Raw genomic sequence first — 26,357 nt, forward strand, 5'->3', positions numbered from 1 at the left:
AGCTGAGGGGCGCAATCAAATATCTGGAGCAGGAATGGATTATACCATAGAAGTGAAAGTCACTACAGCATGAAGATGTTTTTGCTGCAGGATCAATCTGACCCACTGCAGAATGCTTTTAACACATCAGCCCACTGCCAAGTACACATCAAATACTTGTGTCTCCAAGGGGAAATAAGTTAATCAGTTTTTTTTCTCTGGAAGAAAGCATTAATTGCATAAGGCATCGAACTTTTCCTCAGTTTGTTTGAAAGCAGAGTATTGCAAATAGAACACATCAGAAATTATTGCATCAATTTAATGATCCATGTGAAGTGAAAGGATTTTGCAGTTACTTGATATTACCATCATGTCTGACCATAGAATATGTAATACGCAGCTGAAGGGTTATCCAAGAAACAATCAATGTCATAACTGTGCTGCAGTTAATATGATCTGCAATTTTTGGAAAAGAAACAGAGCCCTTGGAAAATCTAGAATATTTAGGCAACTGAAGTATTGAGAAATCTCTCAAACTAGAAGTGTATTTTAGTCTGTATGTCTGAACAGTTATTCACTGGTCCTTGATGTTGCCATTAACTCTGTCTGTACCGAAAGACATAGATTGTAACCAAAACAGCCAGTTCTTCTGCAGAATGCTTTGTGATATGCCCCATGGAATAGCACTTCCTAACTCCATCCTTGACGAGACTATACTTGATGATCCTCATGCAATATCTGTGTTTTGCTACTTCTATAGGCAAATTTCTTCTTCATCTACAGGAAAGTACTAAGTCGATATTTGCTCAGTTGATGACTCTTTCCAAGAATATGTGCATGTGCAGTATGGTCCAGTGAAGGGAACTCTTCTTTCATGCACATTTTGCCAACACATCAGCACTAAAAAGGCACTTTTCTCACCAGGTCCTTAGAATAGTCATCCACTTTTCTGCCATCCCCATTGTCCCATTCTGCAGTGAACTTTAACCTTTTGGAGCTGCTGCCATCCTGTACCTGTAAGTGTATTACAGGTGGCTGTCTCTATCACAACCTTTCAGCTGTAGCCTAGCCAATTTATGGGGAAGGCTTGCCATTGCAAACTTGACAGTCACTCCATACAGACATTGGATTCAGTGAACCTATAGCAGGATTTAGCTTCATCCTGATTTTTCACCTTGCTAAATGCCAGGTGAAAATTCTTCGTTCACAATCATCCCACGTGTTTTAGTCCTAATGATGTTTGACAACCTGATATGTTGTGAGTTTTTCCATTCTTACTGGATAAACATCAAAAAGGGTGTAATTTTTTTTCTCTGGTACAGGCTTACTGTAACTCACTGTTGACTTTTGAAAAGAGAAGGTTGACTCATTCAGCGAAGAAGTGGACAGAAACCTTACTATTTCGAACCTTCATCGAGGACTACGAAGAGAATTAACAAAGGATTATGTAGTTTTTTTAAAAATTATTTTCAATCATCACCTGTTCTCTTTACATTGTAATTCTGTTGGGTGAACGTGAAGTAAAAGTCTATTACTTTTCAAAGTCTGACATGTCATGAATGGTCTTGGCCATGACCTGTCAGTAGGGCAGAGTAGTTGAGTTTCTTTTCAAGTAATGAGATAGTGGGCTGAATTTTACAAAAATTGCCTAAACCTCTATTTTGGAGCAGCTCATGGAGGGTTTCAATGAGCTGTAGCAAGTTATCTCTAACAATTCTTCCTTGCTCCTGGGGAGGCAATAGTCTAGTGGTATTACTGCTAGACTGTTGATCCAGAGACCCAGGTAATGTTCTGGGGATCTGGACTCAAATCCCGGCACAGCAGATGGTGGAATTTGAACTCAGTAATATCTAGAAGTAAGAGTCTAATGATGAAGGTGACTCCATTGTTGATTGTTGGAAAAACCCATCTGGTTCACTAAAGTCCTTTAGGGAAGAAATCTGCCTTCCTTTTGCAGTCTGATCTACATGTGGCTCCAAAACCACAGCAATATGGTTGATTCTTAACTACCCTATGGGCAATTAGGGGTGGGCAATAAATGCTGGCCTCGCCAGGAATGCCCTGTGAATGAAAATATTTTAAAAGTTTTGTTATGAATGCAAAAGGCCCCAGTGGAGCTGCCATTGTGCTTGCCAGTGGCAGAAAATGTTGGGACCTTCCAGGATTCCCACCAAGCTGTCCTCTGGTCAATCACTGCCAACCCACCAATAGATTTGTGCAATGTACTTTGTGAGACCCAGACCCCCACCCTATCTATGTAACTCCACATGGCTAATTCACCTAGCCTGTAAATCCCTGAATATTATAGGCAATTTAGCATGGCTAATCCACTTAACCTGCGTATCTTTGGCCTGTGAAAGTAAACTGGGGCACCCAGAGGAAACCCATGCAGACATTTGGCAAATGTGCAAACTCCACACAGACATTCGCCCAAGAGTGGAATTGAACCCAGATCTCTAGCACTGTGAAGTAGCAGTGTTAGCCACAGTATCACCATTTATAACTATATTGCTACTTTACATCATCACCAGTCTTGATTACAAGAATCAAGCTATACAGGCTACCAAACCTTGGCATCGTACTATGTTAGAACACTATCTAAGGAAGTGCAACTCTTTCCCAATTGCCCTGCAGTAGTATGTCATTATCTCTTTGTTCAATGTGGGAGCATTACATATTGGAAATCCTTTGAAGAATTGAATGTGTTAACCCTGACCACATACACTAAACATGAAGAAAACAGTATGAAAATAAGTAGCATTTGCTTCAAAAAATGAATAGGGGCTCCTTGAAATTTGAGTAGTAACAAATTTAGTCAGGAATGATCCTTCGTCCAGTTCGATCTATTGGAATTGGGAATTGATTGTGTCCTGCTTGGCTTGATACTGCTCTGCTCTGTCATGGTGAAGGTGATGATGCTCCTGATTAATGCCCTTATTTGTCTCCTTGAAAGATTGTAGCTGATCTCCCTGTTCTTCAATCTCCATTGCATTCTCTCTGCATAAGTAAAAGCAAAATACTGCAGACAGATAGCTGGCAGCAGCATTACAATGGAAGGAATTGGTGCAGTGTAAGGTGCAGTACAGAGTGGAGAACTGTATTCTAAGTGGATCAGAGATGTGCCATGATGGTGATGTGATAGTGGTGCGTGTCTGATGCCAAAACTCCATAGTCAGTGGGTGGGGGGAGAGAATCTGTGTAGGTCATAAGGCAAACAGCTTCAATAGGATATGGAAACACTCATCGAGTCAATGCTATGTACTTCTGCAGTCTTTGCATTTAGATTCTATTCAGTAATATGCAAATTTGGGTCCTAGTCAGTTATCCCCGGAAGCAAATTCAGGTTCTAACACTGACTTGTTTTGTGGTTGGTGGCTGTGGTATTTAGTTGTGTGTCATGTGCTGTAGAAGCCTTTTTATTTTCTTGTTCAGCCTCTCCATTACAGAAACTAGGATTGTACACCAGCAAAACCATAGTTTAAAGGCTGTTTTCATAGAGGTTTTCAGGCCATTAAGCACAACTGGTAGTTTTTCTTTATCCATTCTATTTCCATTGTTTGAAGAGTCTCAAGATATAAAGTACAAAGTTTAGAACACTTCCTCAAATATCATCTGATGCAAGTTTAGCTTTAAATTTTAATTGTGAAATTTTAAGATGTTTGTGAAACAAATCTATTTGCTTTGAGAGAACCCTGCTATGACCATGCTTTGGACTACTGCAGAAATGTCGATAGATTGTGGTTTCTTATAGACTGAAAGCTGAATGGATTCTATACTCACCTGGGTGTTGGATGTATTGCACTGTTAGAGACTGCTCTGATGAGTAGACCTCTGCTGTTGAGTCTGTTACGCCTCGAGCTTGTCATAGAGCATAGCATCATAGAGATGAACAGCATGGAAACTGAACCTTCAATCCAACTCCTCCATGCCGACCAGATATCCTAAATTAATCTAGTCCCATTTGCAAGCACTTGGGCCATATCCCTCTTAAACCCTTCCTATTCATATACCCATCCAGATGCCTTTTAATTGTTGTAATTGTACCAGCCTCCTCCACTTACTCTGACAGCTCATTCTATACATGCACCACCTTCTACCCCTTAGGTACCTTTTAAATCTTTCCCTTCTCATACTAAGTCTAAGCCCTCTAGTTCTGGACTTCCCCCATCCCAGGGAAAAGACTTTGTCTGTTTGCCCTATCCATGTCCCTCATGATTTATAAACCTCTATAAGGTCACTCCTCAGCCTCCAACTTATAACAACTCTCTCTTGCTCTTGTGTGTTTCTGTAAATCTTTATTTGTGTTATGTTAGTAATTTTACCAAAATGTCTCTAATGTTTTTCTCTATTGCTCATCCTCAAGTCTTGATCATATGATTTTTTTTGCCCTGCTTTGTTGATATTAGACTAGAATCATCAATATAAACGTATTAGTTTTCCATTATACTGCATTATTAAGGGGCATGGGACAAAGACATAATAGATATCTTTGTATCCTCTGTGGCTACAGGTGAGATTCCAGAGGACTGGAGAACAGACAATACTGTCCCATTGCTTAAGAAGGGTCACAGAGATAATCCAGGAAATTACAGGCCTGGGAGCCTCATGTCAGTGATACACAAATTATTAGAAAAATTTCAGGGACAGGATCTATTGCATTTAGAAGCAAATGGATTTATTAGCATCAGACAGTATGGATTTGTGCGGGGGAGGTCCATGAGACATAGGAGCTTAAATTAGGCTATTCAGCCCATTGTGTCTGCTCCACCATTCAATCATTGCTGATATGTTTCTCAACCCCTTTCTCCTGCTTTCTTCCTGTAACATTTGATCACCTTGACAATCAAGAACCTATTTATCTCTGCCTTAACTATGTTGAATGACCTGGCCTCCATAGTCCTCTGTGGCAGTGAATTCCGTAGATTCACCACTCTCTAGCTGAAGAAGTTTCTCTGTTCCAAAAAGTCTTCCCTTTGTTCTAAGGCTGTGCTGTCAGGTCCTAGTCTCTCCTACCAATGGAAATGTCTTCCCAACATCCACTGTGTCCAGGCCACTCAGTATTCAGTAAGTTTCTATTAGGTGCCCCCGCCCCCCTCATCCTTCTAAACTCCACTGGGTGTAGACCCAGAGTCCTCAAACATTCCTCATTTGCAAAGGTTTTCATTCCTAGGACTATTCTTGTGAACCTCTTCTGAACCACTCCAGGGCCAATGCATCCTTCCTGAGATATGGGGCCCAAAACTACACACAATACTCCAAATGTGGTCTGACCAGAGCCTTTATAGAACCTCTGGAGTACGTCCCTGCTTTTATATTCAAGTCATCTCAAAATAAATGCTACTGTTGCATTTGCCTTCTTAACCTGGAAGTTTACCTTGAGAGAATTCTGGACTAGAACTCCCAAGTCTCTTTGCATTTCAGGTATCTGAATTTTTTTCCCCATTTAGAAAATAGTCCATGCCTCTATTCTTGCTACAAAAGTGCAAGGCCTCACACGTTCCCATGTTGTACTCCATCAGTCACTTCTTTGCCCACTCTCCTAACCTCCCACTCTCCTAAGGGAAAAGTGGTTGATGTTGTTTGCGTGGACTTCAGTAAAGCCTTTGACATGGTCCCTCATGGCAGATTGGCACAAAGAGTGAAGTCACATGGTATCGGGGTGAGCTGGCAAAATGGATACAGAACTGGCTTAGTCATGGGAGACAGACTGTAGTGATGGAAGGATACTTTTTGGAATGGAGGATTGTGACTTGTGGTGGTCCACAGGGATCATTGCTGGGACCTCTGCTGTTTGTGATCTACATAAATGATTTGGTGGAAAATGTGGCTTGTCTAATTGGTAAGTTTGGGAATGATACAAAGTTTGGTGGAGTTGTGAATACTGAGAACGATTGTCAGAGGATACAGCAGGATATAGATCAGTTGGAGGCATGGGCAGAAAAAAATGGCAGATGGAGTTTAATCTGGACAGATGTGAGGTGACGCATTTTGGGAGGTGACATACAGGTGGAGATTATACTGTGAATGGCAAAACCCTTTGAAGTATTGATATGCAGAAGGATCTGGGTGTGCAGATCCACAGATTACTCAAGGTGGCAGTGCAGGGAGTTAAGATTGTAAAAAAGTCCTGTGGCACACTTGCCTTCATTGGAAGGGGCATCGAGTCTAAGGATAGTCAAGTTGTGCTGCAGCATTATAGAACTTTGGTTCAGCCACACTTAGAATATTGCTAAAAATCACACAACACCAGGTTATAATCCAACAGGTTTAATTGGAAGTACACTAGCTTTCGGAGCGACACTCCTTCGTCAGGTGATTGTGGAGGGCTCAATCATAACACAGAATTTATAGCAAAAATGTGCAGTGTGATGTAACTGAAATTATACATTGAAAAATTGATTGTCTGTTAAGCCTTCGTACAGTTCTGGTCACTACAGTACCAGAAGGATGTGGATGGTTTGGAGAGGGTACAGAAAAGGTTTACCAAGAAGTTGCCTGGTATGGGAGATTTTATTGATGAAGAAAAGTTGGATAGACTGGGCTTTTATTCACTGGAATGCAGGAGGTTAAGGGGCGACCTGTTAGAAGTTTATAAGATTGTGAGTGATGTGTTTAGAGTGGAAAGTATAGGGCTTTTTGCCAAGATGGAGGGACCAATTACTAAAGGACACCAGTTCAAGGTACGGGGTTAAGGGATGGGGGTGAAGGGTTTGGGGAGGAGAGGGGGAGGCGGTGGGCAAGAGAGTGTAAAAGAGATGTGCAAGGCACATCTTTTTTGCACAAAGGGTGGTAAGTGCCTGGAACAAGCTGCCAGAGGATGTGGTGGAAACAGACACAATAGCAGTATTCAAGAAGCACCTGGGCGAATGCATGAATAGGAAGGGGAATAGATGGATATGGATCCTGAGAATGAAGACGGTTTTAGTATGGAGGGGCAAAATGTGTCAGTGCAGGCTTGGAGGGCTGAAAGGCCTGTTCCTGTGCTGTATTCTTTGTTGTTTTTCAAGGCCATTATATGGAGTTGGGTCACTAGACAATCATTGAATTCTTGATGGGTTAAGTGACCTATTACTATCCCTCTATGGCCTGTATAAACCTGAGTCCACCACTTGACTGTTTCATTTGTCACTAGAAAATTGATGTTTGCGGCTCTCTCAGTCTTGCATTAATATTCAGCAAGTTAAACACTGTCCCTTTGTCCTACTGGTCAGGAAAATAGTACTCCACCATCAACTCACAACAATACTTTATTCAATAAGTATGCACTGAGTTAGTTCCAGTTAGATTAAAAGCTAACCTAATATTTCTGAAAATTATTCATACCACCAAGAAGAAGGAACTCATGTTTACAAAGCACCTTAACATTTTCTCAACATGTTCCAAAGCAAATCCAATAAATTGATTTTTAAGTATATTTATTGATGTGAGCAAATGTTATTGCAATATTGCTTGGTGCAACTTTTAACAGTTCTGTAATTGTTATTATGGTGGCATGCTGTGCCTTTGATTGAACAGAGAATAAAGTTTTCTGGGGTTTAATAAATGGACATTCTTTGTAACTTCTTTCTATCGTGTTCACTATCTCAGATGATGCTCCAAAGAAAGCACCAGCAGCCTATTCAGTACTTCCTTGCAGTTAAAATTCAAGCATCAAAATTCAAGCAGGAGTAGACCACATGGCTCCTCAGCCCAACCACATCATTCAATAAGATCACAGCCTCAACTCCACTTCCTTGCCTAGTCCGGATACCCTCTTATTCCCTTTTTAGTCAAGAGTCTATGTAACCCTGCCTTCACTCCAGGAAAAGAGTTTCCAAACTCCCTGTCCTCTGAGAGAAAAAAAATTCTACTTTCCATTGCTGGCAATATCCTTATAAATCATGTCTGTACTCTCACCAAAGGTTAGTTCATTATTTAGATTTTTTGCCACTGTCCATCTGAAAAACTTTGGACACAGGTCTTTTTCGAACTGTTTTTGAGCCAGAGTATGTTTAATTAGCTAATATTATTGTCAATTTGAGGTAGTGTAGGGTCGCATACAAAGAAACACTCCATTTAATGTATTCTGATGTAGTAAATGAGACAGATTAAAAATGGAACATTGAATCTAAACCTCTATATTTTACCTGTTTCCTTGCAGTGTTTACATCAGTGAGCCTCTATCTTCTTCCAGAACGGCCAGCCACCCTCATGCTGTACGATGATGTGGTGCACATCCTATTGGGATCACCGGGTAAGTGAGGAAATATGAGCTTTCTCTAGCTGCACTGTGACAAAGTGTTCAGCAGTTGTGGGAAATCCAACCACACACATTGACTATTTGCAAACTTCCTGAATTTGAAGCTTGATTAGACAAATGGGAATGAGACAATGGAAATCTCAACACAAGCTGTGTGCGAGTTCATTTGAATTTGACCACCTTTTCTTGGCAAAGTAAATGAGCACTATTATCTGATGATAATACTATCCGAAATAAAAAATAGAAAAATGCTCAAAACTCTCAACAGGTTTGACCTTGTGACAGGACAAAAATGCAGATCCAAGGGTAGAATTTAATGTGGGTAACAGGACCTTGTATACCTGATAGAGAGCTGGCAAGAACCCCATGTTGTGTACTTTTGGGGAGGCCTACTGCACTGAGATTCTTACCTAAGCAACAGCAAGTCTTCCCTACAGCATGGTGGTTCAATGGTTAGCACTGCTGTCTCATAGTACCAGGGACCCGGCTTCACTTCCAGCCTCGGGTTACTGTCTGTCTGAAGTTTACATTCTCCCTTGTGGGTCTACATGAATTTCTTCCCACAGTCCAAAGATGTGCAAGTTAGATGGATTGTCCAAGCTAAATAGCCCCTACTGTCTATGGGTATGCAGGTTAGGTGGGTTAACCATGAAAAACGCAGGTGGGTTTGGTTGGGATGCTCTTTGGAGGGTTGGTGTGGACTCGATGGGCTAAATGCCCTACTTCCATATTGTAGGGATTCTATGATCCATGACCCTGGGGCTGAGATTCTGCCTGCTGACAGCCAATCAGAAGTGAATCGCAGTAATGGTGGTATGAGGACTTTAAGCGAATGTTAATTTGCCAAGTGGCATTGGCATGGTAAGGCTGTGCACTCGTGTTCCTTCCTGGCAGTAATAAGGGAATGACCACTCAGCCCGTGTGGGAGGGAATTGAATTTCTAGCTAACTCTTCAAATCAGTGGTATTTCATCAGAGATGAGAGATGTTCGAAATAAGCAGAAGCAAACCACTGCAGATATTAGTAATGGGCAGTTTTTACAGTAGTGCTGAATCAGGGAATGAATGGAAAAGCACAAAAGGGAAATAAAGTGAAGGGAAGAACGATAAAATGGCAAGACAGATTAAGGTACACGACAAGAAGGGGTGATAGTGTGTCATGTGTAGAAACAAATAATGGATCCAGTGGTGCTGTAAATGGTTTCAGCAGAATAACAGCACAATCACTGTTCATCATATGGTCATTTCATATGATGTCCTTAGGATTTCACATTTGGGTTATCCAAAGGAGTAATGCAGCCATTCACAATTTTCTCAACCTCTGAATGTCTCTTGCTGGTTGATATGTATTTTGATACAACGTTCTGAAATGAGGGAAGTATATCAGTGTGACATGTCTGTGTTCAAGGCTTCCTTGGAGATTAATGACTGGATCCTATCACAATTCATAATCACAAGGATAAGAAGATATGAAAGATACAGTTCATTCTATCTAGCTTGTTCTCAAGGGACAGTAGGGCTGATTTTCTTTTTGAAAGGTACAAGTAGTGTATGTAAGATCATCTATTATATTTTACATCTTCATTGTGTAATATTCCTGTACCAAGAAAAAGGTGGAAGGATGTAGGCTTGCAGAGGCAAAGGATAAATGTGGAACACTTGGTGATTTGAGCCACTCACTTGACACATGGCATTCTTGACTAGCCTTGACATGATAAGTTTCTTGAAATAAATTGCCTTCTGCATCTGCTTCTGGATCCTGCAAGCATTGTAAACTGTGGAATGGATTTTCGCTCTTAGCTTGCCGGCTAATCGGTTAGGCGTCATACGGTAAACAGAAAAATTAACCAAAGAGCTGCAGATGCTGGAAATCAGCAGAAGAACGGAAACTATTGAGAAATGTCAGCCGTTAATGAAATGTTGACCCTGCCTTCTCTCCACAGATGTTGAGTTTCCTCAGCAATTTCTGTTTTTGTTTTGGTGAGGAGTTATGCCAGAGTGTAAATTGTAATGGCTAATGGGCCTGCCTCTTACGGATCTGCCCCTAACCCCTTTTCAATAATCCGTTGTAGGAGGGGAACACTGGGTGACATCAATCCCTTCCATTTCTCTCATCCTAACCTTAGGAAGGTCAGGTAACCAATGAATAACCAGGTAAAGGTCAAATTTCCACCAATTACTCGCTGTGAATGGAGATCCATGCCATGTGTGAAGCACAGCAGTTCTAAATATATTTGCCAGTTGTGGACATGTGAGGATTCACACATTTTGGGGCTTCAATGGCCACCTTGCCAATGACATTCCTCCTCTTAGAGTCTGAGAGTCGTACAGCATGAAAAAAAAGAGAATTTGGTCCAACTCCCCCATGCCAACCATAATCCCAAACTAATCTAGTCCCACCTGCCTGCACTTTACTCATATCCCCCCCAAACATTTCTTTCTCATAAACTTATCCAACTGTCTTTTAAACGTTGTAACTGTACCTGAATCTACCATTTCCTCTCAAATCTCTCTCTGTGTGAAAGAAAAATGTCTTGTTTCAATCCTTTCCTTTTCACCTTAAAAATATGCCCCTTAGTCTTGAAATCTCTCACCCTAGTGAAAAGACACCTGCCATGCCTTTATCTGTACCCCTCACGATTTTATAAACCTCTATAAAATCACCCCTCAACCTTCCTAAGTTCCAATGAAAAAAGTGCCTGCCTATCCAGCCTGTCTTTATAACTCAAACTCTCTGTTCCTAGCAATGTCTTAGCCCCTCTGGACATTAGCCTGACAATCTTGATGAACTCCATCCCCTCAACTATTCCCCTACTAGTACCTAGTGACCTGGCCCCAGTGTTTTGCCTCTTCAATCTTCATTGTTTATATCATGTTTAGCTCCTGGATGGCCAGTGTCCGTAGCTGTAGGCACTACTCGCAGTGAGACCAGAGAGATGATGACCACCCAGTTGGCTGATAGAGCAATTAACAGTTTTCACAGCTTATATAGACTCTTCTCTGTTCATCACCTAACCCCCTCCCCCACCCCAAAACCCTTCCCAAGGAGATCCCCCAGTGTGAGATTGCTAAAATTGACCTCAAACTCAAAATCAGAGTCAAGGGGATCCAGATCAGATGGCACAAAGTCCATCATATCTGCTGTCATCCAAGTAGAAAATTCCATTGAATCCATCTTCATTTTCTTGTCTCTGATATAGCTGTACCTGTCAGTAAAGACAAGATTTAGTCATGGTATTTTTGTTCTTCACAAGAGAACTGTCTCCATTATGATGGGGCATTTCATTCTATAAAAGAGCTTTAACTAAACAAATTCAAGTCAGAAATGTCAACTCTACATAAAGCTGTCAGGAGCTCTTCATCTTGAATGTAGGGACTTGTCTCATCAAAAGAAACACCTCAAAGTGCTGCTGAGTGAACATACACTGAGCCTTTAGTCAACCACTCAGTAGTTATAGGGTATAGAAGCAGTAGTTCATGTGTATTATCAAAAAGACATATATAGGGATTTCCTTAAACCTATATTTCCAGTCCCCTTGCAATAAAATGGATTGCTCTTCTGGCTGATTACTACACTTCTACGTTAACTTTTGTTGACTCATGTACAAGGACACGCAAGGATTCACAGAAAACTGACATTTATTTGCACTTCCTTAAAGAAAAAATCTGCTTTTGCAGTCTTTCCCATTCCTTCTTCTGCCACCTTCTTGTCCAATCACTTGAGTGGTCAATCTTTCCTTATGGCTCTCTTGACAACTCTCTTTCCCACCTGGCTTTGTATTGTCACTAAACCTAGATATATTACAGTGATCCTTCTTTTGATACCATTCATATAGATTATAAATAAAGAGGCCCAAATACTAATCACTAACTGTTCCCTTCCAATCGAAGAATGATGCATTCCTTCCTCCTGTTTCAGAGGAAGTCCAACAGCTTGATTTTTTTTTTCTCTCTCAGTCATCCAATTTGTCAGCCTAGTTTAATTGGCCTTAACATGCAAACTTTCACTTGTGAGTCATCTTTCTGCTGTACTCCTTATGCCACCCCAAAATCCTCCAAAGTCGTGGAATTTGCAGATTTTGGAAAACAGTTTTCTTCCATCTGAATTAGAAACAGAAATTGCTGGAAAATCTCAGCAGGTTTGGCAGCATTCTGAAGAAGGGTTACCAGACACAAAACGTTAACTCTGATTTCTCTCGACAGATGCTGTCAGACCTGCTGAGATGTTCCCACAGTTTCTGTTTTCGTTTCTGATTTCCAGCATCTGCAGTTCTTTTGCTTTTCTCTTTCATCTGACTTTCCCTTAGACCCACCTAACATAATCCTAGTTTAAACAGCACCAATCACACACAATTGAAATGGTAGACGCTGTTAGCTTTGGCACCTCATTCAGAGTTTTGGTTTATGTTCACCATCCTCTCAAGTTACCACTGGCCATTTGTTTTGAAGCATTGTGGAGATAACTCAACTGCAAATTGCATGATTACATGACAGTTTTTCCTGGATCAAGATATCAGATCACTATAAAAAGAAGAGACTTAAATGTGATCCTAATTAAAATTATAAAAACCATCCCTTACTCTGAGATGATATGCTTTGGTCTTCGACTCTCCCTCTCGGGAAACGACTCTCTGCATCTGCCCTGTCAATCCCCCTAAGAAGCTTTTATGTTTCAATCAAGGTCTCCTTTCATTCCTGTCAACTCCAATGAGTACAAACCAAACCTTTTTTTTTAAAATCAACTTGTTTTGTGATATTATTGTACGCCTTTATAGTAGTTGGGACTTGAATCCTGCTCAACCTCTCCTCAGAAGAAAATCTCTCCAGAATCAACTTAGCGGCCCCTAACTTGGTGAATCTTTTCTGGACTGCCTCTCATGCTAACTTTATTTTTCATTAGATAAGGGAACCAAAACAGTTCGGTGTATTCTTGGTGTGATCTGACTAGTGCCTTGGATCATTTTTACTGCACTTACTTTGAAATAAAGGCTAACAGTCTACTGGTCTTCCCTACTATCCACTCAACTTGGATCTCAACTTCTTGAGATTCATATGCAAGGACTGCAAGTCCATATGTGCTGTAGGTTTCTGAAGTCTTTCCTCATTTAAACAATGTTCAGCTCTTCTATTCTTTCTGTCAAGAGTACATTACCTTGCACTACCTTACATTATATTCCATCTGCCAACATTTTGCACACGTACTTAACTAGTCTGTATCCCTCTGCAAACTCCTTATATCATCCTCATTGCTTGTCTTCCCACCTGTTTTTGTATCATTCACGAACCTGGTAGCAGCGCATTCACTTCCTCCATCCAAGTTATTAAACATTTTGTAAGTAATTGCAGCTGCAGCTCTATTGTTTGTGCCATAGAATCATAGAGTCATATAGCACAGAGCCAGACTGTGCTAGTCCTCACCAACCATGTTCTGAAATTAAACTCGTCCCACCTGCCTGCACTTAGCCCATATCTCTCCAAACTTTCCTATTCATAAACTTATCCAAATATATTTTAAAAGTTGTAACTGTATCTATGCCTACCATTTTCTATGGCGGTTCATTCCACACATGAACCACTCATATGTTGCCCCTCATGTTCTTTTTAAATCTTTCTCCTCTCACCTTAAAAATATGTGCCTAGTTTTGAACTCTCCCACCTTAGGGAAAAGACACTTGTCATTCACCTTATCTATGCCCTTCATGATTTTATAAAGAGAGATAAGTTCACCCCTCAATCTCCTATACTCCAGTGAAAAAAGGTCCCAGCCTATCCAGCCCATTTTTTGTAACTCAAACTCTCCATTCCTGGCACCCTCCTGGTAAATCTTTCCTGAACTCTCTCCAATTTAACAATAAGCTTCCTGTAACAGGGTGACCACAACTGGACACAGTACTGCAGAAGTAGCCTCACCAATGTCCTGTACAACCTTAACCACACTATTAGTTACAGGTTACTGCACTGAAAGTGCCCCCTTTTTTCTTAACTCTGACATGTCTCAGTAGCCAATTCTCTATCCATACTCACATACTAATCCCAACACCAGGTGCACTTGTCTTATTTAGTAACCTTACATGCAGTACTGTATTGATTGCCTATTGGAAATCCACTATTTTACATCTAACAGTTCTCCTTTATCTATCCTACTTGTTCCTTCCTCAAAGAACTCTAATATATTTTTCAAGCATGATTTCCCTTCATGAAGCCATGCTGACTTTTCTTGATTTATGTTATTTATTTTTAAAAGCGATGACATCCTTTATAACATTTTCCCAGTGACGTCCGATGGATTCGAACATCAAGTGAAACCATGAAAGCATAAGATGTGATGAAGAATCTTTCAGCATAGCAAGTGATAATGGCCGAGGACTCTGTGCAAGCGAGGGCGGTGGAAGTGCCGATAGTCATTGATTTCAAAACATAATTTGGAGCACTGAAGGGAAATAAATATGTTGAGCTATGTGGACAAAACAAGGGGATTGGCACTGATTGTATTTCTCTAGAGAGTGGCACTGACTTCTGAGCCAAATAGTCTCCTTCCTTATGATCATGATTTCACTGTGTTTTTGATTACCATGCTGTTCAGCATCAGAGGAAGCAGTTTATCTCTGACAAATTTTCCCTCACTTGTAAGTCTATTTAAGTTAAGCAACTCAGTGCTAGACTGACCCTATGCTATGAAAAAGCATATTTTGATCACTGTCGATGTTGGTTATCTAATTTCAAACAGTAAAGTGGCTATGTTGTACAATTATTCTGAATTTCTGGGCTGGAGAGGAGAGAAAGTTGACAGGGCTCCCATGTGTTTGTGCTCAGTCTGAAGCAGGCTGAGGTATAAAGTTCAGTAGTCTATGGTGATTGACGTTGGTAATACAGCTTTTTGGATGAAATGGGGGGAAAAGGGTACACAGCAATAAGAATAAATCATTCAATCCCTTGAGTCACTCATCAGGTCAGAGTCTGTAACTCTGAACATGCATTTTTTGCAAGAATCAATCAATTTCGATTACCAAGTTTCAACGGATCAAGCCCTTTCGGAGAAAAGAGTTCAAATTTTCACGAGTCTTCTTTTGAAGAATTACTTCACCTTTAACAAGTGAGCTTCAAATGCTATGATCCCTTATTCTGGGCTCCTCAGTCAGCAGAAACCATTTCTCTCAATCATCTCTGTTCAATTCTGTGTGATCTGTTTAAACAGCTCCGTTATATCAACTAGTACAACTCTTAACCTGTTGCTCCGTTCAAGATAACAGGAGAGAAACTGGGAAAAGCTGAAGGGTTTGCCAACTCCCTGGACCATGCCAACATTAGACAATGAAATGATTGTGTTGAGACAATTTGCAAATGGGAGGAGATAGTATGTCCTCACACAAAATTGTGAAATAATTACAGATTATTGCTGTTTCCAAGAATTGTTGCTCTGTTCATGGGTAGCTACCAATGTAGAGGAGGAGGTTGAAATGGAGTGGTGGGTGTCTATGAGACAGTTGACATAAGACCGTGCAGGCAAATGAAAGTGCCTGAGGCAACTTGATCTGAGTGTCTGTCTCCGTATGAGATCTATCCCTAATAAGGTGTGTGTGTGTGTGTGTGTGTGTGTGTGTGTGTGTGTGTGTTGGGGGGGATGGTGAGGAGGGGGCTGGGAATGTGTGATTGGGGAATGAAGTATGTACAACAGCATGAAGCTTTCTGTTATCAGGCCATCATGACTGACTAAAGCTCAAGCACAGATGCTGCAATTCAATGGGTTGTTCAGAAAAAGATTTTTAATTGCAGTCTGTCTGACTGTGTCTGAACAGAATTGAGAGCAGAGTGTCTTGACTGTGACTCATTGTCTACATAATCTCTCCCGAGCAGTGTCAGGATAGGTCCTGCCATAAAAAATCAATATCAAAGATGCAGCTCAAACGCAAAGAGAAAGGAATAATGAAGTTTTGTTTGGGAGTAAAGGCCTGTATTATATAACTGGCTAAACGCTGTCCTTCCGAAACAGGAGTTTGCAGCAGTGGGGAACCCAGCTGTGATCAAACTGGTAGATTCCTGATGTTGTGAATTACCTCTTTGCGATATTAAGTCAGGGAAATTAATAGCATTGTGGTATCACAACTGTGGCACTGTAATCTAGAGGGCCAAGCTAATGTGCTAAGGACATGTCTTCAAATGGCAGCTAGTGGAATTTAAATTTCAATTACTTTGTCCCAAAGAAATCTAGAAGAGAAGCTATTTTCAGTAGTAGTGAAATCCTCAGTGACTGTCATAAAAAATCTCAGCACCCACGTCCTTTAGAGAAAAAAGTTTGCCAGCCTTCCTTCATGACCCCAGGTCCAAAGTAATGTGCTGGCACTTAACTGACCTCAAATGGAATTTAAAGATGGGCATCAAACACTTGCTGGCAATGCCCACATCCTATAAAAGATTAAATCAAAAAATAGTTAACTCCAAAATTAAGGAGAATATTGATTATGGAGCAAAGTAAGTTTATTTGAAAATAATTAGAAGGCAGTGATTTCACCAAAGAATAAAGACGATGCCTTTAAAGATAAAAGCAGGAACAGGACAATGTAAACTTGACATCTGAACCATGAGTGATATTGCAGTCACTGCCTTGTTGCTAGTTTTACGTATTTGTATGTGACTTTTTTTGTCCCTTGTTAACGAATTGGATACTTTACATTTCAAACAATTCCAGTGTCTGCATCAAATTCTACCTTAGGTTCGAAACAGCAGAGTCAAGTGTAGATTAGGACCTGTCCTGATATATTGACCTGGATTTATAAGGAACAATCTCACTTCTGCTGATGGCACAAAGCTTGGAAATATTGTGAACTTGTGAGAAGGATCGTGATAATATTTAAGAGGACTTGACTAGCTGGTGGAATGATTAAACAAGTGGCAGATGAAATATAATTCTGAGAAGTGTGAAGGAGCACACTTTTGGGGTCAGACTGAGGGGAGGTAATATAAAACAAAGGATACAATTGCAAGGGAAGTTCAGGTCACAGGAATCAGGGTAGGTATATACAAATCATTGAAGGAGGCAAGTTCAGATGAGATAGGAGTAATAAAGCATTTGAATCCTGGACTTTATAAACAGAAACATGGAGCACAAAAACTGTAATAAGATGATGAACTTGTGTAAAACATTGGTTCAGTCGAAAATGGGGGCATTGTGTCCAGTTCTGGGGACCACACTTAAAGAAGGATGTGGAGCCAGTGGAGAGGGTCCAAAGAAGTTTCATAACAATGTTTCCAGGAATAAAGACCATAACTATGTGGATATATTGGAGAAGCTAGAGTTCTCCTTTGAGTTGAGAAGGTCTAGAGGAGATTTGATAAAGGTGTTGAAAATCAGGAGGGGTCCAGAAAGAATAGACAGGGAGAAATTATTTCTTTTGGTGAGTCAAGATGGAGAGGAGTCTGATTAAAGGTGATTGGCAGCAGAAACAGAAGTGACATGAGGAGAAGGTTTTTAAACACTGAGTGGGTCAGATCTGGAATACCCTGCTCAAGAGTGTGGTGAGGCAGATTTGATAGATGCCTTCAAATGAGAACTTGGCAATTATCTGAAAATATTCACAGAGCAATGGGGGAGAGGGTCAGGTCTGAGACTCAGTGACTTGCTCTTGCAGAGTGCATTCATGAATATGACAGGCAAAATGGCATCTTCCTGTGCTTTCACCATGCTCTGATTCCTTCGTCTGTCCCAACAGCTACATGCACTGACTGAATAAGGAGAAGACAGACTGAAGTTCAGAGTGGCATACTAGCTTGGTGTGCTGGTAATCTCAGCAAGTAGTTATCTTTTGCTTCTATCTGTGGCTTCTCATTGTGTTAGCCTGACTCACTTCACTGCTGTTGTTACACTTCATAGGCACTGGGTTCGTGGAGAGGGCCAAGGGATGTCCAGCCTGGTGTATTTAGTTACATTGGCCTGGAACTCACTCTGAGTTAATGTGAGCTTTTATTCTCCTCACTGACCCCATGTTGGTAGTTCTCATAGAGTTAAAATCACGTTTAGGAACAGATCTTTTGGTACAGAACTTCCCTCTTCCGTGATACGAATTTCCACATTGTTGCACCATGGGCGATTACTTGTGAACATTGCATTTTCTTTCAAATTATGACAGCATGACAAATCCTCTACAAAATATGTCTAAGCACCAACAGTAAAGCATAAAAGGTGGCAAAGAAAATAGCAGCAGCATAATCTCCTTTGATAATATATTAGACTGAGCGCTGACTCAATGAGTTACTGGGGATCAGATGATATTGTCCACTCAGTTTATGATCATCGTTTGACCTCAGATTAGTTTTCTATCTAAAAGACATCAGTGCTGTCTTTGTTCAGGGCTTACATTTGCTTGTGGTTGATAGTTATTTTTCTTTTTGTGTTATATTGGTTTTGCCTCACTGAATGGAGCTTTATGACTGTATCCCCCAACTTAGGGAGTTTATGATGTAGACCGTCACAGATGGGATTTTATGATGCAGTACCACACAGAGATAGTGCTGGATGGTTTCTTGTTTCCAGATGGAGGATTACAGGCTGTGACCAGATTATGGACACTCACGTAGAGAAAAATGACAGACTTTTCCGTGTAGATTTGCAATTCAGATAAAGACAGTTTCCCCCATAAATAAAATAATAAATCCACGGTGTAAACCAAATAGACAATGGGGATGAGGGGAAATTTGTATCATGTATCACAACATGAGGAAGCTTGAGTTTATGCAGGCCATAAAGATGTAACCTTGGGAGTCACATATAAATTCCACAATCCTAGTAAGGAAGTGCAGGCTGTGTATTTAAACCTTCCATTTTGTTTCCTACCTCTGATCTGTTTAACTCATATATGATGTACACTGCTGAGAATGTAGTATTGTCGAACTGTAATGTATAAAATTTCTTTTTATGTACCCACTGATTTGCTTGAATCTCAAATTGCTTTGTTGCTCAAGCGTTCGGGTTCATTAAAAAAGCAATAAAGAGCACAAACTTTAAAACTGCTAAGTCAATCAGGAATGGAATTAAACATGCACAGGACTGATCTCCCTGGGTGTCAAGTACTAGACTCCTAAAGCTCAGGAGCTGCTGGTGGTCAACTAGGTAAAAATAAGACTGCAGATGCTGGAAACCCGAGTCTAGATTAGAGTGGTGCTGGAAAAGCACAGCAGCTCAGGCAGCATCTGAGGAGCAGGGAAATTGAAGTTTCGGGAAAAAGCCCTTCATCAGGAATAGAGGCAGGGTGCTTGCAGAGTGGAGAGATAAATGAGAGGGGGGGTGTGGGTGAGGAGAAAGTAGCATAGAGTACAATAGTTGAATAGGGGTTGGGATGAAGGTGATAGGTCAGAGAGGGGGTGGAGTGGATAGGTGGAAAGGAAGATAGGCAGGTAGGACAGGTCATGAGGACGGTGCTGAGCTGGAAGTCTGGAGCTGGGCTGAGGTGGGGGAAGGGGAAATGAGGAAACGTTGAAGTGTTCCGAGGCGGAAGATGAGGCGTTCTTCCTCCAGGCGTCAGGTGGTGAGGGAGCGGCGGTGGAGGAGGCCCAGGACCTCCATGTCCTCGGCAGAGTGGGAGGGGGCAGTTGAAATGTTGGGCAACAGGGCAGTGGGGTTGATTGATGTGGGTGTCCCGGAGATGTTCCCTAAAGCGCTCGGCTAGGAGACGTCCAGCCTCCCCAATGTAGAGGAGACCGCATCGGGAGCAACGGATACAATAAATGATATTAGTGGATGTGCAGGTGAAACTTTGATGGATGTGGAAGGCTCCGGCAAACAACTTCCCTCCAAGACTTCTGAGAGATGTTTTTTAAGTGGTACATTACGAGCCAGGGTGTGGAATTTTATGCTGTCTGCGAGTTTGACGTTGATGGAGGAGGAAGGGCATTCAGTAAGGCTGATCAATCAAGACCTGACCGCCTTCCCTCTACCACCCCAATGAATTCTGATTTAATGCCTACACCTCCAACTGCTGATGCTACCCCTTTTCTGGGTGGAGGGCCCATCATACTGGGAGATCAGCAAGCAAACTTGGCTGGGTTGCTTGAGGGCTCCTTGGTGGGGGGGCAAGGTGGATTATAAGGTAATCTATGCCTAGTTGATGGACCCAGCATTGTGAAGTGTGCCCAATAAGAACCACTCCCTGTGCCTTTGCTGCCTAACAGTGTGGCTTCCCTCCCATGTCACTGCTGACCTGTGATCAAGCAATGATACTTGGCCTCCCATGGGTATCAGAACCGCTAGCAGCCAGTGCCTCACGGGGGCACTGTTGTTCAATGGAGTTTCCAACTTCGGAGTAAATGCCGATTTAGAGAATGTTGATACGTTTAGACTGGCATGAAACAAGTCATCAGCATTTAAGCTGTGTCACTGTATTGTGGCAATCTAAATATGCCACTATTTGTGTTCATTGAAATTATAAACCTGGAAATGTATACAGTGAGGCTCAGTTTCGATGACACCATATGTGTTCAAATAAACGGTGTTACCATGAGAACACCTGTAGGTCCAGTGCTTGCTGACATGGTCTGTGCAAATCACATGACCTCTTTCCATTTGCATAATTTGGATACATTAATTATACGTTTGTTGTCTTTGAATCTGCAGGTGAATATAAGAACTTCCTTACATGACTCGGTGTTATATGCTCCATTCTGCACTTACATTCATTTTTGAGATGGAGCAGTTCAACTTGTAGGCAATCCTCACCAGGCTTGTTGAGAAATTTATGAATGGGTTTTTCTGTGACTGTCTCTTGTACTATAAGCCTGCATTCACCAATCAGTCTACACATTGGGGTGTGTATAATTCCATGTGCTTTGAGAATGGTGTTAACAACAAGCTGGTAAAAAGGCCTTTAGCCATATACCCAGCTTCCGAGCCTGATGCAGAAGTAGTGCTCCCCAAAACCATCCTGATCAGTTAATTGTTTACAATTGTAAAGATGTTTTTAAACTAAAAAGGGAACAGAAAAAAATCTACAAGAATGTTGCTGGGACCGGTGGGTTTGAGTTATGAGGAAAGGCTGGATAGGCCAGGACTTTTTTTTCTCTCTGGAGTGTCAGAGGATGAGGTTTATAAAATCAAGAAGGGCTTGCACAAGTTGAACAGTGAATGTCTTTTCCCCTGGGTAGGGGAGTCCTAAAGGGCATAGATTTAAGGTAAGAGGGGAAAGATTCAAAAGGGACCAGAGGGGCAACTTCTTTACACAGGGAGCGGTGCGATATCTGGAATTAACTGCCAGAGGAAGTGATGGATGCAGGTACTGTTACAACATTTAAAAGGCATTTGGAGAGGTACATGGTTAGGAAATGTTTAGAAGTTTATGGCACAAGTGCAGTCAAATGGGAATATTTCAGTTTGGGAAACCTGGTCAGCATAGACGAGTTAGACCAAAGGGTCTGTTTCCATGCTGTGTCACTGTACGATTCTGCCTTGTTTCTCACACACTTAACAATGGGCCAAAGACCACCATTTTTGGTCCTGAATGCTTAGTTTACCTCAATTTACCTTGGAAGGGCAATGGCTGTAATAAACGTTTCCTCCTATTGTTGCCTGGAACTGAGGTCAGTTCACTTAGTTTAACCCATTGGTGTCTGGCTCAGTATGAACTCAGTCCTACGCTTCAGCTCATTTACATCCACTGAACTATCTGTGCTTGTGTTATTATTATAAGAAAATTAAGAAAACTTTATTATTACTAACATTGGCCCACCTCTAGTAAGGCTGGATCAATAAAGCATGGAGCTGACCAGGCACAGCAGGTCAGGCAGCACGGAGGAACAGGAAAGTTGATATTTCAGGTTGGAATCCTTCATCAGGATTAGTAAGGCTAGTATTGCTTGGCTAACTTGAGAAAATGGTGGTAATCCTCCTCCTCGAATCACTATCAGTGGGTTTTCATGTTAAGGTAGTGGTCAGTTAAATATTGAACAGTGTTATTGTGAAATTAAAATCGGACAAAGGCCAGACCAGGTAAGGATAGCAGGATTCCTGCTCAAGACGACACAACTAAACCATTTGGCCTCAGATGATAATCTGACAACTCTTTTAATTCTTTCATGGGATGTGAGCTGAGTCAATACTTATTGCCCACTCCTAATTGTCCAAAGGGCAGTTAAGAGTCAACCACATTGCTGTGGGTCTGGAGTCACATTTGTATAAGACCACGCAAGGATGGTTGCTTCCTTCCCTAAAAGATATCAGTGAACCAGATGGGTTTTTCCGACAATGGATTCATTGTCATCATTAGACTCTTAATTCCAGACTATTATTGAATCAAATTCCACCATATGCTGTGGCAGGATTCAAACCTCGGTCCCCAGAATGTTACCTAGGTTTCTGGATTAACAGTCCATGATAATACCACAATACCTTTGACTCTCCTACTTGTCACTTATCTTTTACTCTATGAAGCGTTAATATTACAGAGTCTTGCTGAAAGGGTACAGGGCATCAGTGAGACCAGAAGAGTACTTTATATAATTTTGGACTATGCTTAAAGAGGGGGAGACGTGCCCTTGTTCGTCAAGGATAGTATAACGGTGGCTGAGAGAACTTTTGATGAGGACTCATCTGCTGTGGTAAGAAACAGGAGAAGAGAGGTCACACTGCTTGGAGTTTTTTAACAGGCCTCCGCAGAGTTTAGAGGGTATGAAGGAAACAGCTTGACTCCTTTGTTGATTTATTGTGTCACAGCATCAACATTTATATCAATCCTTAGTTTTTAACCTGAAAAGAACTTTAATATTTCAAGAACAGTGTAAGTAGACACTGTAACCCTATATATGTAAACAGGACGTGTTATGTAATAGGTGACAAGTGCACTCTCCTGACATGAGGGAGAAGACAGCACTGCTGCAGAACTGTCAGAGCAATTATCCAGTTTCTTGCTTCATCACTAGAAATAAAATCTGCAGATGATTCAGTAGAAGAAAGCTGGCTGAAAAATTGCTCTGAAAGAGCATTTGAGATTTTAACAAAAGGATAAGACACTGAATGACCCTGGGCTGCAGTTGTGTTGCTAAATTTAAAACACAGTGAAGTACCTTGCCCTGTACATTTGTATCTGAGAAGTGAACTGTTCAGGTTTTGAATCAGTGCTAGTTATTGTCATGCATTGGAGTATAACTGTTTTTTTTGTATTGTATTGAAGTGTGTCTTTCAAGCTTTCACGATGCTAGGACAAGTAGTTAGGTTCAGTTTGTTGTTTCCACATAAACAATGTGTTCAATCTCTGGGCACCTGGATGATTTCAGAGTCTTAGGATAAATGAAAATAGCAGAATGATGGTCTAAGTCTAATCAATCTGACTTCCAAGCAATGAACAAATCTTGGAATAAAGCTGCATATGCGCAAATATTTTATTTTCTTCCAGCAAAATGTTCCTTGTTAAATTGTCTTTTTCACCGATAGAGGAAGATCACTGTGAATTGAGAAGTGATTAAGGTGTTAGATTGATATTATTGCAAGGTTAGATGATGATACAAAGATAGAGAGGAGAGCAAGTTATGAAGAGGATACAAAGAACCTGCAGAGAGCCAAAGGTAGATTAAGTGTATGGTGGTTTGTGCATAATGTGGAAAAAGGTCGTGCTGTCCACCTTAGTTGGAAGAGAAGAAGAGTATTTTAAATAGAGAGAATCTGCAGACTAATGTGGAAAAGAGTACCATTGTACATTAATCACTGAAGGTTAGCATGCATATAATACATAATTTGGGAGGTAAATGGAATATTAATCATAAAATAGAAAGAGTATTAAATAGTATTAATAGTAGGAATATTGCGTTCAATTCTGGTCTTCTTCCTTTCGGAAAGATGTAGTGAAACTTGAAAGGGTTCAGAAAAGATTTACAAGCATGTTGCTGGGGTTGGAGAATTTGAGCTATAGGGAGAGGCTGAACAGGCTGGGGCTGTTTTCCCTGGAGCGTCGGAGGCTGAGGGGTGACCTTATAGGGGTTTACAAAATCATGAGGGGCATGGTTAGGGTAAATAGGCAAAGTCTTTTCCCTGGGGTTGGGGAGTCCAGAACTAGAGGGCATAGGTTTAGGGTGAGAGGGGAAAGAGATAAAAGAGACCTACGGGGCAACTTTTTCACGCAGAGGGTGGTTTGTATATGGAATGAGCTGCCAGAGGAAGTGGTGGAGGCTGGTACAATTGCAACATTTAAGAGGCATTTGGATGAATATATGAATATGAAGGGTTTGAAGGGATACAGGTGGGACTAGATTGGGTTGGGATATCTGGTCGGCATGGATGGGTTGGATCGAAGGGTCTGTTCCATGCTGTACATCTCTTTGACTCTATGACTCCAGGACTCTACAGAATCTTGCTGAAAGTGTACAGGGCATCAGTGAAACCAGAAGAGTACTTTATACAATTTTGGACTATTTGCTTAAAAAGGAACATATTTCCATTGGAGGCAGCCCAGAGAAGATTAATTTGGCTGATTCCTGGGATGAATGCCTTGTCTTCTAAGGAAAGCTTGAGTTGTTTGAGCCTGTAATCATTGGAGTTGAGAAGAATGATCTTATTGAAGCGAAAGATTCTGAGATGGCCTGACAGAGTAAATGACGAGAGGATGTTACTTCTCACAGAGGAATCTAGAGTTAGGGGACACAAAATAAGGGATCTCCCATTTAACATGAAAATGAGAAAAGAATTTGTTCCTATTGAGGTAGTTGTTGGAATTCTCTTTCTTGGAGGGTAGTGGAGGCTGGGTCAAGGCTGAATGAGACAGTTTGTTTTATCTTAAAGGTGTAAAGGGTATGGCATGCAGGCTATAGGGAAGTGGAATTAATGCTGCAGTCACATTAGCCATCATTTTATTAAATGTTGGAGCAAGCTGTATGGACTGATTGGTCTGCCTCTGTTTTTGTGTTTCTGGTTTATTCATTTGTGGGATTTGGGTCACGCTGGCTAGGCCAGCATTTATTGCTTATCCCGAAATGCGCTTGTGAAGGCAGCGGTGAAGTGCTGCAGTCATTGCGATGTAGGAAGAGCCACAAGTACTGTTAGGATGGGGATTCCAGGATTTTGACCCAGCGACATTAAAGGAACAGCAATATAGTTGCAAATCAGGATGACGTGTAGCATGGTGGGGAATTTGCAGGTTGTGGTGTTCCCGTATTTCTGTTGTGCTCGTCCTTCTAGATGATAGAGATCATAGTTTGGAAGACAGTGTTAGAGGAGGAGCCTTGGTGAGTTACTGCAGTGCATTTGGAGCGGCACGGTGGCTGAGTGGTTAGCACTGCTGCCTCACAGCGCCAGGTACCTGGGTTCAATTCCAGCCTCGGGCAACTGTCTGTGTGGAGTTTGCACATTCTCCCCGTGTCTACGTGGGTTTCCTCCAGGTGCTCCGGTTTCCTCCCACACTCCAAAGATGCGCAGGTCAGGTGAATTGGCCATGCTAAATTGCCCCTAGTTTAGGTGCATTAGTCAGAGGGAATTGGGTCTGGGTGGGTTACTCTTCGGAGGGTCGGTGTGGGTTTGTTTGGCCATAGGGCCTGTTTCCACACTGTAGGGAATCTAATCTAATCTAATCTTGTAGATGGTACACATTGTTATCACTGTGCTTTGTTGGTGAGGGGAATGAATGTTGAAGGTGGTGGATGGAGTATCAGTTGAGCAGTCTGCTTTTTCCTGAATGATGTCAGGAGTCATGAGTGTTGTCAGAGCTGCTCTCATCTAAAGAAGTAGGCAATATTCCATCACAGTCCTGAGTTTTGCCTTGTAGAGAGTGGACAGGCATTAGGGGGACAGAAGGTAGGATATTCACCACAGAATTTCTACCCTGTGAGCTGCTGAAAGATTTATATACTGATTTATCAACCAGTTCAATCTCTGGTTGATGGTCACTCCCAGGAGGTTGCTAGTGAGAGATTCAATGTCATTAAATGTCAAAGGGCAATGATTAGATTCTTCCTTGTTTGAGTTGACCATAGCCTGGCACTTGTGTTATATGAATGTTAATTGCCACTTATCATTACAGGTTGTTCAGGTCTTTCTGTAGATAGATATGGACTCCTTCGGTATCTGAGACATTGAATGGTGACAAACATTGTACGATCATCGGCAAACATATCTACTTCTGACCTTGTGGGTCAGGTCAGGGAAGGTCATTGGAGCAGTTAAAGATGGTTGG

General features: G+C 41.4%; 1 protein-coding gene across 1 annotated transcript in view; it reads left to right on the plus strand.

The window, feature by feature from the left end:
- fam171a2a (family with sequence similarity 171 member A2a) overlaps nucleotides 1-26,357 on the plus strand; it is a 327,815-nt gene that overhangs the window by 186,001 nt on the left and 115,457 nt on the right. Inside the window, exon 3 of the mRNA XM_072561786.1 lies at nucleotides 8,120-8,212. Within this exon, the coding sequence (XP_072417887.1) occupies nucleotides 8,120-8,212 (93 nt within the window). The remainder of the gene's footprint in view (nucleotides 1-8,119; nucleotides 8,213-26,357) is intronic.

This window comes from Chiloscyllium punctatum, chromosome 42 (assembly GCF_047496795.1).
Source record: "Chiloscyllium punctatum isolate Juve2018m chromosome 42, sChiPun1.3, whole genome shotgun sequence".
Classification (NCBI taxonomy): Eukaryota; Metazoa; Chordata; class Chondrichthyes; order Orectolobiformes; family Hemiscylliidae; genus Chiloscyllium; species Chiloscyllium punctatum.